General features: G+C 41.5%; 1 protein-coding gene across 4 annotated transcripts in view; it reads left to right on the top strand.

The window, feature by feature from the left end:
- The window catches only part of Fbxo25 (F-box protein 25), a 28,088-nt gene extending 18,667 nt beyond the window's left edge, over positions 1-9,421 (top strand). For 2 of the 4 annotated variants that reach the window (XM_090353718.1, XM_090353717.1), the window contains exons 9-11: positions 3,053-3,196; positions 7,422-7,448; positions 8,317-9,421. In XM_090353718.1, the coding sequence (XP_090209844.1) occupies positions 3,053-3,196; positions 7,422-7,448; positions 8,317-8,406 (261 nt within the window). In that variant the 3' untranslated portion in view covers positions 8,407-9,421. The remainder of the gene's footprint in view (positions 1-3,052; positions 3,197-7,421; positions 7,449-8,316) is intronic. The other 2 variants (XM_090353719.1, XM_090353720.1) reach the window with 1 other exon arrangement.
- The last annotated feature ends 7,409 nt before the right edge of the window (positions 9,422-16,830 follow it).

Here is a 16,830-nt window from a genome sequence, read left to right as displayed (position 1 = left end):
CATTCTTGGACATGTGGGCCATCCCTCTCCCCACACTCTTCCCCAGTGTCTGGTAACTATTATTCTGTACTCTATCTCTCTGAAATCAACTGTGTGTTCAAATTCTAAATTGGTATTGGAAATGGTGGATGCCTTGAATAATCTCTTGGGAAGAGGATTTAGAACTGAAGAAAGGGGGATGAATAAAAGTAGGACTGAGATAGGTCATTTGAATCACATATGCCTAGAACCTCCCTCCAAGGGCATCTACAGGAAGAAGAGCCAGAGCTGTGACTCATAGTCTGAGCTCAGACTAGACTGTGTATAAAGTGCTAGCAGATATCAAACTCTAACGGCATCTTAAAGGTGTCTATTGATATTTGTGAAGTCTTGAAACTCTTTTAAGGCACACTCTAAAGAAGCTAAATACTTGCTCTGCACCAACATTTAATGTCCAACTAGAAGCTAGACTACAAGTTGGAGTTAGCACTGACAGATGTATACTTTCAATGCATATTTGTTTTAACTGAACTACAAAATAGCATCCAAAAGATAATAATCACCCTTTTTTAGGGCTTGGTGACTAACAGACCCTGAAAAAAAGAAACATCTTAGAAACAATTTCTATGGAAACTACCAGCTTAGGCAGCCTCTCACAGTGAAAGCATAAGTGGCATCTACAGTGTAAAGTGACTGACTCAAGCTCCTGGTGTGGATATGAGATCCCAATTCAGGAAGATCACAAATAGATATTTAGGAGAAAATCATTGAGCATTCTTCCTTGAGGACAATAATAGGGCACAAAATTAAGAGAAATGAAACAAGGCAAAATTGCTTCTTTTTTCATATATTTTTATTGTAATTAATAGAAGGGTTACATGATATTTGCCAGATAGATGGTACATTAATTCCCATACATTGATATACCCTTTCACATGTCTTGGTCCCCATTTCCCCCCCACACCCCCACCCCTCATCTTGTTTTCCCCCCTTCCCTATCCAATTTCAAATAACCAAATACAAATATATACGATATATCAGGTAACAAAGTGAGATACTGTAACAATATGAGATAACCAAGGGACAGCAAGAGAGATGAGAGATAACATAGTACCTTAAGAACAACAATCATTCATTATATGGCTTATGTTTCTATATCCTAGAGATCCTTTCACAAAATTGCTTCTGTGTCTAAGAACTAATGTCTCAACAATGCTTGACAGATACAGAAATTTCTGTAGCCTAACCTATAACTAGTCCTCTTTATTTTTTCTTTTCTTCCTTCCTTTCTTCCTTTCTTCTTTCCTTTCTTTCTTTCTTGCAAATCTTGGGCCTTGAACTCAGGGACTGAGCACTGTCCTTGTACTTTTTCAAGGCTAGAACTCCACCACTTGAGTCACAGCACCACTTCTGGCTTTTTTCTATGTATGTGGTACTGAGAAATCAAACCTGGGTCTTAGTGCATGATTGGAAAGCGCTCCACCATTTGGCCAAACTCCCAGCCCTTTTCCTTCCTTTCCTTTTCCTTTTCCTTTCCTTTCCTTTCCTTTCCTTTCCTTTCCTTTCCTTTCCTTTCCTTTCCTTTCCTTTCCTTTCCTTTCCTTTCCTTTCCTTTCCTTTCCTTTCCTTTTCTTTCTTTCTTTCTTTCTTTCTTTCTTTCTTTCTTTCTTTCTTTCTTTCTTTCTTTCTTTCTTTCTTTCTTTTCCCCCTAGTCTGAGACTGGGACTTGAATGTGGTGCCTAGCACTTGGGTAGCATTCTGCTACCTGAACCACACCTCCACTCCCAGGTCCTCTGTATTTCTCAAACTGTCCTCTTTTAAGATTTTATTTGAAACAAGAATTCTTCATTGAGTATATCATAATTTCCAAACAAAGTCCTCTAAAGGCATGACTGAATATGAGTGTTTTATTTATAAAAAGCAAAACACACTTTGCAGCAGCAAAACTCATCAAGGGCATAATTTTGCAAATAAGAAAGGTATTAAAACAGTTTCAGTCTCTATGTACAACGTATACATAACACTTACTTAGCTGTATGCGTTACTAGCCCGTCACCAGATTTTGTTGCAGTTCTTACAGCCAAATGTAGGGCATGATTATTGCCTTACAAGGAACCCCATACCCTTCCCCAGCCCTAGCATTCCCTTATCTACTGTCCATGTCTAGACTGCTCTGGATGTTTGACATGAATCAAACAAGAAACTCCACTTACAGTTTTATGACTGGCTTGTCACCTTAGCAAAAATGTCCATCAGGCAGGATATGATAATATGAAGGAGAACTCCATTCATTTTAGGGCCAAATGAAAGTCTACTCTGTAGATACTCCATGTCTTATTTATCTATTCATTATTTAGGCATTTGGTTTGCTTCCAGTTGTACTTCTACCTGTTACGAGTATTGTTACTTGGAACATGTATTGATATGCTTGTGAATAGAATAATTTTCTCTCAGGTGGTTTCCTAGGCCTGGAAATTCAGGTCAAATGGTGACTGTGTTTAGCCTTTTGGTGAATTGCCAACAGTTTCCCACAATAGCTGCACCATTTTGTACTTCCTGCAGCAGTACAAGGTCCCAATTCTCATTGCCTTCCGGTGCAGGTACTGTTGTCTGACTTTGTGATTACAGCTATCCTCATGGTACAAAATGGCATCTCAGTACCCTCCCTAACAACCAAAGTGGCATCTCAACATCCTCTCTGACAGACGGTTGTTGTCTCCTCATGAAGTCATTAGCTGTGTCACTGTCTTCTTAGGAGAAATACCTTTTCAAGTGCATTGTTCATTACATAGCTTACACAAATCCTTTATCAAGCATATGATACCTTTTAGTAATTTTAAATATTACAGACCTTATTCCAGAGCTGAGTCTTCAGCCCTATCTCCCAGCTACTTGCTATTACATAACTACTGTATGATATATTTCACTAGTCCCTTATTGACTTAATCCAAGTAAGTTTAACTTCAAATAATAATTGCTTCATGTACTACACTGTCTTAAAAAACACAACTAAGTACCTAGTATGTGCTTTGAAAATTATCTTCTGATTCTGAACAGAATTTTGTTTGTTTAGTTTTGTAGACATTTGATCCTTTCAGAAAAAGGTCATATTGAATGGAAGTTGATGTATTTTACACTTCAGAAATACTACCCAACTAAAGAACAGTATGGAGACACTTTGCATTTCTGCCGGCACTGCAGTATTCTCTTTTGGAAGGTAATGCTTTTAAGTATACTCTTGGAATTACAGGATTGGAATGTGGTGAAACTGATTTTCCACCTGCATTTCAAGTGGAAAGGGAAAGGTAAGAATGGAAAACATTGTTTTTAATAAGAAACTTAGATACATTTTACCAAATCTTAGAAAAGGCAGCACAAGCCCATAAAAAAATGCATACTTGTGCTTTGAGTCAGCAGTGAGGAAAACTAGATGTTATATTCCTGGTTGTAAATGTACTAAGGAGACGTGAAAGGACAAATGAGCCTCCTGATGTCTATTCTTGGGAGGAGCTCTGGAAACCATATACCCTCTTCTGTCACCAGAGGAAGACTCATTTCCTCATCTTCACAAGCTTGGTCTCTGGTAGCCCATCTGGACAAATGGCCTGTTATCTAAAGGGGATAGGACAAGCCTTGATCTTCTTTTTCTCAAAGCTGAGTTTTTAGAGCAAAAGGGTCCTAAGGAAACATAGACTTGAATCACTTTACTCATTAGAGGCTCAAAACATAACAAGACTTGGGCAGTGGAGGATCACATCTATAACCCTCACTACTCAGGAGGCTCATATCTGAGAATCAAGGTTCAAAACCAGCCCAAGGAGACAGACTCTCAGAAAAATTTTACCTCTAGTTAACCAGCAAAAAAAAAAGCCAGATGTGGAGGCATGACTCAGGTGGTAGAGCAACTTTGGAGGAAAAAGCCAAGCAGGAATCAGAGGCCCTGTATGCAAGCCTCGGTACCAACACACACACACACATAGAGAAACTTTGAAGGAAAAAGCCAAGCAGGAGTCAGAGGCCCTGTATGCAAGCCTCGGTACCAACACACACACACACACACACACACACACACACACACACACACACACGTAGAGCAACTTTGGAGGAAAAAGCCAAGCAGGAATCAGAGGCCCTGTATGCAAGCCTCGGTACCAACACACACACACACACACACACACACACACACACGTAGAGCAACTTTGAAGGAAAAAGCCAAGCAGGAGTCAGAGGCCCTGTATGCAAGCCTTGGTACCAACACACACACACACACATACGTTGAGCAACTTTGAAGGAAAAAGCCAAGCAGGAGTCAGAGGCCCTGTATGCAAGCCTCGGTACCAACACACACACACACACACACACACACACACACACACGTAGAGCAACTTTGAAGGAAAAAGCCAAGCAGGAGTCAGAGGCCCTGTATGCAAGCCTCGGTACCAACACACACACACACACACACACACACACACACACACACACACACACGTAGAGCAACTTTGAAGGAAAAAGCCAAGCAGGAGTCAGAGGCCCTGTATGCAAGCCTCGGTACCAACACACACACACACACACACACACACACACACACACACACACACACACACACACACGTAGAGCAACTTTGAAGGAAAAAGCCAAGCAGGAGTCAGAGGCCCTGTATGCAAGCCTTGGTACCAACACACACACACACACACACACACACACACACACACACCACTGACCAGTGCTATCATTAGTTATTTTTTAAGGTTAATCCTTAAGTGAGAAACTTAGCAACTTAGCAGTGTCTTTCTCCAAAGGATAAGCTGGGAGCCCTTCTTCCTGTCACTTGTTATGTTTCTGATCTCACTACCTGCTATGTCTCTGGTGACTACATGCTTCCCATAGTCAACATGAACCAGAGTATAACATTTGTTTGACAATTTATTTTGTGGGCTTATTAATAGGAATGTACCCTCTAATGTATTCCATGGTTTATCTGACATTTAAGACCTCACTATGGGAGAAATGTTGGGTGAAAATCTCTGTGCCCAAACTGCCACTGGAAAGGGCCCCTTCATGGCTGCCCCAAGTCCACAGGAGGCTCAGTTTCTCAAGGAGCCAGCTTCCTTAGCTTCTAGGTTTGAGGACATGAAGCTTTTGTCAGGTAGAAATCATAGATGTTTTTTATTTTTGGTTATTTATTTTGCTTTACATTATTCCTAATTTGTCATCTAATGAGTCATAGGGCAAACTGTAGATTGTTGGAAATGAGACAACAGCTTTTAATTCTTTTCATTGCAAACTCCAGTACATTATAATGGTGTGACTGTTTTATTTTTAGACTCCCAAAGAGATAACTGAAGATATTGAGGTTTTCTTATGTCTTCAATATCAGAGTTAGGCAACATTGAAAGTAGTAGCTGCTGGTACCTCCAGCAAAATATAGGAGACCATTTCTCATATCTAATTTTACTATTTTGTGCCAGGGTGTGGCCCTTTTCTTTCTCAAAATGTTTTAGGTATATGAAGTATCTTTACAGCAGTGGTTATTCAAAATGTTCTCTCTAAAGCATCTTATGTCCAAATTAATTCTAAATTCTTCAGTGTGATGATGGATAGATGCACAAGAGATGGCCTTTCTCTACTCCTTCTCCTAGTTATGGGGCTGAAAACACAGACAGATGCCTATGGACAAAGGAGGCTCCATGTGTGGAGCCAGCTTCCACCCACTTTGATATCTATTCCCTTGGGACTAAGCTGTTTTCAGCAGCTCCTTCTAGAACTAGTACTTTTCTGAATTCTTCAAGGCCCTGAGAACATAGCACCTGTCTTCCATCGTAGAGTCAAAGCACATGATATACTGTAATGTCTAGTTTTAATTAATACTTCTAAGCAGATTATTTTATTCTGTAGAGATATTTGAAAGTAATGATTCTTTCATGAGGAAAAATGCTGTTCATGTAATAGAAAACTTTCTGTTTTGTATGTGATGTAAATATTTTTCTTAGAACAATGCCCAAGAATATTAGAGCACTCTCTCTGCCAGGTACAAAACACAAACACATGCTTTCTCCTCAGTTTCTGTGTTGTTTGGCAGTATAAGAATATGCTGCTTAAGTCTCCTGAAATGTGTAAGCTCTGATTTTGTTTTCAGTAGAAATGTTTTGAGCTTTCCTGAAGAATCAGCCTGAAAATTCTTGTATGTAGTGACCCATTATATGATCATGTGAAAAAAATCAGAACAAGTCCTTCCTAATGAAGAATCTACTGGGTCTAAGATACACCTAATGCCTGGAGAGTGAGTGGTACTGCACATGGCAGGTTATTAAAGCCAGAGAGAGTCAACATGACATTGCTTCTTCACTCACCAGCCTTCCAAAAGTTCAATACCGTCTTTTTTAAGTTTAAAGAAGGTTATGTCTCTATACATACAATAAAATTCAAGTTAAAAAAATAATGGTTAATAAGTTAAACAAGTTTAATATATTGTAATAAAAGCTATTATCTTACCAATAAAAACAAATTACTTTTTCTTTCCTACCTTAACTCCTGAAGCATTCAGATACTTTTCCTCTGCTGCATTATGCCCCCTGATGCTATCTCATGGCATAGGCCTGTGTAGGAAGCACAAACATGAGTCTGTCAAGCCCAAACCATCACCTCTCTCTTACCCCAGAAGGCTCTAGGACAGTCAAGCCTATTAAGAAGTAGGGGAAAGGTAGCTAGGTCTCACCTGGCCCCAGATGTGGTTGGTAGCCACAGCATCGCTCTGTAACATTCTGCTTGTACCAGGCCCACTGCCATGTTTGACAATGCCAACCTGTCATTGTGTAGCTCCTTCATCTACTCCCAAGCTGGTTTTTCTTCTGCTCCAGCTTCACTGTATTGGAGTGCTTATTAATTTTCTACCTGCTTCTAAATACCAGGTCCGTGGCCCCTCTCCTCCTTGCTCCCTGCTCCCCTGGCCAGGCCACTGTGCATGTTTCCATCCTAGTCCTTGGTCTTCAACTATACAGAACCTATCAGAACCTCTGGATTCATAGGGTAAGCTAGGAAAACCAGGACTAGGTCATAGCTTTTCATATCCCTTTCCTGTGTTAGTACGTCAGTTGCTTAAAGAGAGGGCTAGACACCTAGCAGTGATCCTGAGGCCCGATGGGCATTAGGAGTCAGTGTGGTTTCCTGACTTGTCTATCTGAGAAACTTAAAGGAAATGGGAATATTTTTTTCTGACTTGACATTGTCTTTAAGTCATATAAGATTTGGAGTATCTGGTGATGATGCGTGCTTTCGTTCTGTTTTATAGCAGCCCGATTTCGTTACCTGGAATTTACTTATTTTCACAGACAATATACCTCAAACATAAATACCTCATTACATCTGGCTCTTTCTAATGGTGATTTTCCCTTTTTCCTCCATTGGCTGCATTACTTGCTGATTCTTTCTTCACGATCTCAAAGGACTACCATCTTGCTTGGTTGTTGAAGGTACTTCCTATCATGCATGCTGTTCCACTTTGTGCATTATCCTTACCCTGAAGATAACAGTCTTATATGGGTCTCAGTGCCCACTGGCAGTGGCAGACTTGTCCCTGAAAGCTGACATAGGCGTCACACACAGCTTCAGCATGTTCTGGAAGGGGCCAGAAGACAGTGTGGGCCACTCAGCCTACCAAGATTCTATCAGTTCTTTTTTCTCGTCACAGCTATAAAAATATCAATTCTGCTCCTTAATTGTGAGTGCTACCAGTTCCCTTGCACCTACTCTAGGGAACTGTCCCTAGATGGGACGATTGGGGTCCCATCTGCCCTGTCTCTAGACAGTCTCCACATCTACTCCCTGGATCTGTGCAACGAAGGAAACCATGTTATCTGGGACCAGGAGGCAGGATGCAGAAGGGTGGGCCCTAGCGATCCAGACACTGGCAGCTCCCGCATTTCACATAGACTGACTTTTTTTTGTGCCAGTCCTGGGGCTTAAACTCAGGGCTTGGGCACTGTCTTTGGCCACTTTTTGCTCAAGGCTAACATCCTGCCTCTTGAGCCACAAAACCACTTCTGGATTTTTCTGAGTATGTGATACCAAGGAATCAAATCCAGGGCTTCATGCATGCTAGGCAAACACTCTAACACTAGGCTACACTCCCTAGGCTAACTCTTGATACTGCCGCCTGTTCCATCTGAATGGGTCCCTGGGGGTTACTGGATAGTGGGGCTGCCCATGTAACTATTCCCAGCCAAGGTATCTGTATAGTGTGAGGCCAGGATCCTCTGAATGAAATGCTGGCAATCGCTCTGGAAACTTGACTGATACTGGTGACAATGCGTCCTAACCTGCCTCCTTCCCTTCCCACAGGACTCAGGTCACCCCTGCACTGCTGCTGACCCCGACAGCTGCTTCACACCTGTGTCACCACAGCACTTCATCGACCTCTTCAAGTTTTAACAGCCACTTTCAGCCCTGTTGCCTGAACTCGTACCTTGTATTTGCTGTGCATAGCTGGTAGTAAGTGTTCTCTGTGACCAAAAACAACGACGGAGTCTTTGTCTAGCAGCGACTTTGAGGTCTATGCTTCTAGAAAGAACTAGAAAGAAGATTGGAAATTCCCTTTGCAAATGTACAGTATAAATGCACTGTTAGATATTTCCATCTTTCAAAAATTGAGACACTGCAGACTTTGTACTTTCAGAAAACTTTTCTTCTAAGCATATTAAAATTTGCAATTTTGTATATTTATAGGTATAGATCAAAAAAAGATTTTGGATTTTCAGCTCCATATTCTATGCTGAACTGACCCAAACAACCAAGAATATGCTTCTTGTCAAGTTCTAATATCCCTTCTTAAAGTAATTGAGATGGAGAACTAAACACCTAACTTGTAAATACATTGTGTAGAATATTTATTTTTCCTAAGGTACATTTTCACAGCTGCATTAGCTGTACCCACATGTGCCCTCGTTGAGTTCCCAACTAATGTAGGGAAATGGTGGGCACATTCCAGTCCCTTGGCGTGTAGAAGACTGTGCATCCTCCATAGTCAGCAGTTCCTTCCAGGTGCCTCTGCCGTAGACCTCTGCCAAGGAAGGTCTAGGCCTGACTGGTGTAGGAAACACAATAAACCATGTTTATCTATTGATGCAGTTTCATCAGGTGTGAATCTTAATGAAAAATGTGTTGTCCTTAAAGTATTATTTTATTTTTAAATAGTGCATGTCCATCTTAGAAAATTTTGAAAATAAAATGCATAAAATAAAATTAAAATCACATTTACTTCTGTCACACAGAGGTAGTATGCTTGCTAGAAAGGATATGAAAAACTATTCTTCAGCTGCCATAGTATTCAAATGTGTGCTTTTTATTTTTCAGTAGATGGGGAAACCTAATCATCATTACTTTAATATTTTCTTCTAAGCATATTAAAATTTGTAGCCACCTGTCTAAAAATAAATATGAAAACTGTTTTGGATTTTCAGCTTCACATTCTGTGCAGACTGCTGTAATGGCTGTAACTGGCTCTTTATTGTCAGATTAGTTCACAGGCTGGCTTTGAACCACAATCCTCAGTTCTCAGGCTCCTGAGTAGCTAGGATTACAGGCGTGAGCCACCATGCCAGGCTAACCTTATCAACTGGGCTGTGCAATAACAAATAACAGCACTAATCTGTAGAACCAACAGATTGTCTCAGAAAAAAAGAAAAACAATACTGACAGAATAGGAAGAGTCCCGGTCATAACCATTCTATCCATAGGCACATCTGCAGAGTCCAGCAGCTCTGACAAATCCTAAATGTGTGTTGGTGTGCCTCTGTGGATGAACATTAGTGACACATGTAAGAGGGCTTACTTTATGTTACTGCAAAAGCCGGAGAGGGGAGGGAACAGAGGCTTTGATAATTCAGGCAGCACTGGAACATTTAATAGGTCAGCTGGTACCAGGCCCACTCAAAGTCAGTACTGAACACAGATTGTTAGAGGGCCTTTAAAAAGCCAGAACAATCATTCTCACTGGGTCACACTCAACCTTGCTACATTTATATATTTGTCCTAAAGAGGAGATTTCTAGACTCTGAGAGCAAGATCAGAAAGCGAGAAACTCCCTGCCTTTCGTGACTTCTATGGAACAGGGCATTGGTGACTGCTGTCACTTGTCCCACCTTACCTAATCAAAGACATGTGAATCCAAAGGCCAAGTGCTCTTCTTTCAGTAGCATGTTAGGGTAGACTTGCTGCCAGCGTGGCCCACAGCTCCTTGTGTCTGCATGTGCATGGTGTGGACTAATCAGAGCCACACACACAGCCAAGTCTGTATGGCTGTGGTTAAGGACCTGGTTATATACTTTTTGGTTCATATGCTTCTTTTAGAATCAAACTCTCATAATGATTTCTGTTTTTTTTTTATCTTGTAACCTTGCTGGAATTGCTGTAGATTCCTCAGGATTTATTGTGTACAAAACCTAGCCATTTCCTAGCCATCTCACTTCTCACTCTCAGTCTAGGTACCTGGTACTTTTTTTCTTACTCAGCTGCTCTGGTAAGAACCTTAACACTATGCTGAGTAGACATATTGAGAGCTGACTCTTTGCATTGGTGTATATTAGCTATATGTCAGATTTTCATTGCTATTATGCTCTCTTTCTCCTATTTCTAGTTTATGAAAAGCTTTTACTATGAAAAGGTGCAGGATTTTACCAAGTTATTTTTTTCCTACATCCAGTTGTATAGTCACATGATCTTGTTCTCAATTGTTAGTCACATCAATTGACTTGGGCATTGGAAGCATCTTCACTTCCTTGGGATAAATCAGTGTGCTATTCAGTTATGTTTGCTGGTATTTAGTTGGATATTGATATAAATATCTTCACCAGGGACCTAAGTGTGTATTTATTGTAATGTCTCCCTCTGGTCTGTGAGCCAGAATAATGGCATTCTATGGAATCAACTTGGACATATCCCTAAGTTTTGTGCAGATCTGAAAACGTTCAGCTTATTTCTTTAAATGTTAGCTTTTCTTTGTTGTGAGGTCAGGCTCACTCTTGCTGTTTCATCATGGTTCCGCCTTGGAAGGAATTTTTTCAGGATCTGCTCATGGTACCTTTTTCTCATTTCATTTCTCTAACATCCCCTTCTGATTTCCATCATCTGAGTCTTTGTCATTCTAACCATAGGTTTGGTTTTGTTAATATAAACTTCAAATGTTGGAAGTGGCATTGTGGCTCAGAATGGTAGAACAGTAACTTGAGTGAAAAAGTCCTAGAACAGCCAGGAGTTTGGCCTAGTGGTAGAGTGCTTGCCTAGCATGCATGAAGACCTGGGTTCGATTCCTCGGTACCCCACATACGTAGCAAAAAGCCGGAAGTGGTGCTGAGACTCAAGTGGTTGAGCTCTAGCCTTGAGAAAGTCCAAGGACAGTGCTCAAGCCCTGAGCTCAAGCCCAGGACTGGCAAAAAAAAAAAAAAAAAAAAAAAAAAAAACCTTCGGGGCCGGGAGTTTGGCCTAGTGGTAGAATGCTTGCCTAGCATGCATGAAGACTCGGGTTCGATTCCTCGGTACCACATACATAGAAAAAAGCCAGAAGTGGTGCTGAGGCTCAAGTGGTAGAGCTCTGACCTTGAGAAAGTCCAAGGACAGTGCTCAGGCCCCGAGCTCAAGCCCAGGACTGGCAAAAAAAAAAAAAAAAGTTCTAGAACAGTGGCCAGGTCCTGAGTTTAAGCCCCCGTGATGAACAACAACAACAAAAAAGTAAACATCAACTATTGATTTTGGTTATTTTGTTGCTTCTCCATGCTGCTCTCATCTATAGTAGTTCTTCCATGCAGCTGGCTTTGAGCTATTCTTTAAGGTATGAATGTAAATTGATGATCTGAGATCTTTGATTGTTTTTACAGCAACTCACTTTGACCATTGCTTTCACTACATTCCCTTATGTTTTCAGTTATCACTAGATTCTTTCTGGTTTCCCTTGTGATCTCTTCTCTAAGCCATTGGCTGGGAGTATATTAATTTCCAAATACTTAGGGATTTTTCACTTTCTACCGTTTATGTCAATCCACGGTGACCAAAAATTTCATTATTTCAGTCTTTTGAAATGTATTGAGACTTTTTTGACCTAACATTGTCAGGAGACTGTTCCATGCACACCTGAAAAAAATGCATACTGTGCCTCATGCCCACAGAATGGTGCATGCTGGTTCCTGACAATTAATTGTCTCCATGACAAAGAGCTCCCTCTCTCACTGTAAAACCATGCATTGCTTTTCACTTCTGTCAGCATTTTGCTTCGTGCATTTGGAGTGCTCAGCTGTCTGGGGACCATTTACACTACCTAGATAGAAGTCATGATTAGGCAAGGAGGATATCTAGTAGCTTTTTGTAATTCTCAGGTTGTGGCAGCAGAGGGTAGCAAGCACCAATCTGCTGTCAGCAGTGCTTTTTAGTGTTACAGCTCTCATGTGGGCCTTAGATGCTGGAACCCTTAGTGCTACAGTGACACATGTTACAGCTATATGGCCTGATATGTCTGAATACTCAGCCCTTGACAATTGCGGCTAGTGTTACATTTGGCCTCAGATATTGAGAACCTGGGTGTTTGAGGCTTCTCTCCAGACCTCTTTTTTTTTTTTTTTTTTTTTTTTTGCCAGTCCTCGGCTTGAGCTCAGGGCCTAAGCACTGACTTTGGACTTTCTCAAGGTTAGAGCTCTACCACTTGAGCCTCAGCACCACTTCCAGCTTTTTTTCTATGTATGTGGTACCAAGGAATCGAACCAGGGTCTTCATGCATACTAGGCAAGCACTCTACCACTAGACCAAACTCCCAGCCCCAAAATTTGTATGGCATGTGCTCTATAGAACTCTTCTATCAACCAAAGCAAGCTATTTCTATTTTCTGGCTCTTTTACAGCCTTCTCCTTTCTTCAGCCTTGGCTCTCTACCTTTTCTCCTCTTCTACTTCCACTGTTCCTCATTGTCTCTGTTGCTTCTGTCCTCTCATGTTATTATTTATTATTTTTAATATTTTTGCCAGTCCTGGGGCTGGGAACTGTCCTTGGACACTTTTTGTTCAAAGCTAGCCTTCTGTCACTTGAGCCATAGCACCACTTCTAGCTTTTTCTGATTATGTGGTACCAAAGAATGGAACCCAGGGCTTCGTGCATGCTAGACAAGCACTCTACCACTAGGCCACACTCCCAGCTTTATTATTTATTGATGTGGCCATTTTCTGTAACTCTTCACCCTGCCTCTATTACTGTTGTTGTCCCCCTCTCCTTTCATATTACCAGATTAGCTCACTGTACAAATAAACAATCAAAAGTAGGCAAAAAAAGAATAATTAAGAGAAACCTTTTTATAAGCTTGATGTTCAACACCATGGGCAGCACAGATGGCGTCTCCTGGCTAGTGAGCCAGAAAAGGGGTGTAGGAATGGTTTGCTTACCCCAATCACTGCATGCAAGGAAGGACTGTATTTACACCAATCATATGCCTCCTGCTGGGCCACTGGAGGAAATAGTCCCTTCCCCTGGTTTCATGGATCCATGTTCACTGAGTACAGCACAGCTTCTGACCACAAAGGGTCAAGCACGGTCACAGCTGAGAATGTGCTTTTAGGAACCAGAAGGGTGCTTCAACTTCAAGCATCTGTATTTGCTGCATAGCTTCTTCAAGGTGTCCATGGACTGCTAGAGCACCAGAGAAGGGTATGACAGCTCTCACTTGAAGAGTTAAGTCACCCCAACACCTCACAGTTTGGCTTAAAGGGGAAAAAACAAAACCACTACTAGAGTTTATTAGAAAAAAAAGCTTATATTATTACTAGTGCTTAGCTTCTTGCTTAGTACTCCAGAGAGAAATGGGTTCCTTTAATCTGCCTCATATGTATATGATTTGTTTTAAAGATTTCTATGACATGAAGGCGAAATTTATTTCATATTAGTAGATAAAACACAACATGGTGGGCCAGGAGTTTGGCCTAGAGTGCTTGCCTAGCATGCACAAAGACCCAGCTTCCATTCCTTGGTACCACATACATAGGAAAAAAAAAACAAAACAAAACATGCCATGGAATTGATTTGTTCAAGTAGGAAGAACAAGAGTTGTTTTTTAAAGAAGTTACTTCTGAAAAAGAACTCGTTGGGTATTTTTGCTGTTGTGTTTTGGTTTTTAGTTTTTGGTTTTTGAGTCTTGGGGTTTAAACTCCGGGACTGGGCACTGTCCTGAGCTCTTCAGCTCAAGGCTACCACCTTATCCTTGAGCCACAGCCCCACTTCCCATTTTCTAGTGGTTAATAGGAGGTAAGAGTCTCAAGTTTTTCAGTGTCCATGCTGGCTTTGAACCTTGACCTCAGATCTCAGCCTTCTGAGTAGCTAGGATTACAGGGGTGAGCCACTGCGCCCGGCTAGAAGTTTTTTTATCTTTCTTTTTTTTTTTTTTTTTTTGTCCTGGGTTTGAACACAGGGCCTGAGCACTGTCCTTGGACTTTTCTCAAGGCTAGAGCTCTACCACCTAAGCCTCAGTACGACTTCTGGCTTTTTTCTATGTATGTGGCACCGAAGAATTGAACCCGGGTCTTAGTGCATGCTAGGCAAACACTCTAAGAGTAGGCCCAGTTTTTTTTTCTTTGAAAGCAAGTATTTCATTTCCTTTACCCCATTTAGATTGATCCACTTTTCTGGCATATCGTCTCAACTTCGTAATTTTTAAAATCACAGAAACATTTCCCTAAAACTACAATACAGAATTTACCTTTTTAAAAATATTTGTGGTAAATATAATTCCAAAGGGACTTTATACCACTAAAATGAAAAAAAGAAGATAAAATTCCTTCCAGATTTATTAATCACCATTTGAAAATATCTCATTGGAAACTAAAAAGCCTGGACGAAATACACATTTCCAAATATATAAATCTGTGCCTTGAAGCTGGAGCCTCACAGAAGGATACTTCCATGACCTGGAGCTGATGACACTACCTCATACAGCATGGCATGGGGGAGTCCCAGCAAGCAACAAGTTTCAAGAAAGTGTAGGACATCTATGAACCTCAGAAAGATGCTAACCCCACACGGGTGAGAAAAAGATCTATGCTTTCAGGGTGGACTATCAGCAAGAGGTCTCCATCTACTTCTCAGCCATTACAGTAAGAGGAAAGGGTGAGCTGCAAGGTCACAGACCCTAGCTGTCCATGCTTACATCCAACAGAGCACATCAAGCCTGGAGGGCAGGACAGGCACTGTTCATAGGCTGGTGGTCCCCCTGTCCCTCCCTCCCTTTTTCTCCAGCACGCTTTGTGCAGACAGCAGAAATTCAACAGTGGAAAGCTGCAGCTGGAAGGCCTCCCTATTTTCATACCATATGCTCCCTAAAACACTTCAGGGTCATGTGAAAAAAAAAAAGTAGCTTTTCTTAGCCACCAAGGTAGCTTTTAACAGCTTCATCAGCCTTCAGGTTCACAGTCTCTTCTTCCAATGCCTTTGAAAAAGCCCCACACTAGACATAGCATACTCCGAGACTTCAATGCTGGGCCCGTCCACAGCAAGCCTCATGGGCTGAACTGAGTGGCCTCTGAGCATAACCTGGCTCCTTCCACTCCTCCATTTCCTAAAAAAGCTAACAACTGCCAGAAACTACATTGCTGTTTTCCTATTAGCTGAAATTGTTAATTTTCACTCCAGTGTTATACTCCCTTCATAGTGTGAATTCAGATACTTTATAAGAGAAGAGTCCGTCTGTAAACAGAGTGCATCCACCTAGCTTTCTCTAACAGCTACCACCAGGAAGACAAAGTGGCTCTGCTAGGCCCTGGGCTGTGAGCAATATCCAAATGCCACAGCCATAGAACAAGGTAGCCAGGTTGAGGGGCTGGGCAACTGTAGATAATCACCAGATAGAAATTGAGCAGCAGTTCTGTTAAGTTTTACAGGGAACCTAGTGTATGCAAGGCAACTGGCTTGACATGAGCCAAATTTAACTAGCAATGTGTGGCATTTCAGCTACATGGTGTGAACATCTCTGACCCAACATCAACCTTGGGGAAAGTCCCGCGGTGAACCAACCAGACCTGGAACTGACCACAGTGACCTCGGGAAAGGCAGACCATTGCTCCAGGAACAAAGGTGTGTGGTGGCCTCACGTTTTTGTTGGATACTATTCTTCAGGTCAGTCTTTCACACTGATGAAGTAATTTCAGGAGTATTTTGAACATTTTTTTAAGATAAAATCAAATCTCAGCTGAAGGAATGGCCTCACAGGCAGACAACAAGTAAACAATGAGTTCACAGCTAAAAGCCCCATTGGAAGAGGGGACAGAAATGGCCACTGCCAATGAGGACAGCAGGAAGCTCAGACAAGTCCATCAGTGAGGACCTGAAAATTTGGGCCTGCATTATAATGAAAATCCAAGAAAGGGCATGGAGAAAGTTTGACTAGGACCAAGGAGAAGTTGAGTGGCACAGTGGGCCAGTGAGAAAAGGCTCTTGTGGCCCTGTTCTTCCTCCTCAAAGTATCTGTTCCCAGAAAGACAGAGGTCCAGTTAGTATAGTTGTTGGTCCTTTCTCAAGAGTTCCCTGTCTCTCAAAAGGCCTGTATCCAAGGGGTGGATAGCTTTTTAAAAGACAATTAAGCTAGAAGCCTGTCTGTGGCTCACACCTGTAATCCTAAATATTCAGGCTGAAAATTGAACTGCTAGCAAAGTCCATAACATGAAACCTCCAAATAACCAGCAAAATGCTGGATTGGAGGTATAGCTTAAAGGCCCTAAACTCAAGCAACAGCACTCCAAACCCCCAACAAAGATAATACTTGTATAAAAAATATAACGCAGTATGTTTTGGTTTTATGTTTCTCAGCTGAGGCTAAAGGAAACAACTGGCTTGT

The sequence above is a fragment of the Megascapheus bottae genome, chromosome 20, assembly GCF_031878675.1.
Source record: "Megascapheus bottae isolate mThoBot1 chromosome 20, mThoBot2.hap1, whole genome shotgun sequence".
NCBI lineage: Eukaryota > Metazoa > Chordata > Mammalia > Rodentia > Geomyidae > Megascapheus > Megascapheus bottae.
The sequence above is the reverse complement of the archived record's forward strand: the minus strand, read 5'-3'. Positions and strand labels throughout refer to the sequence as shown.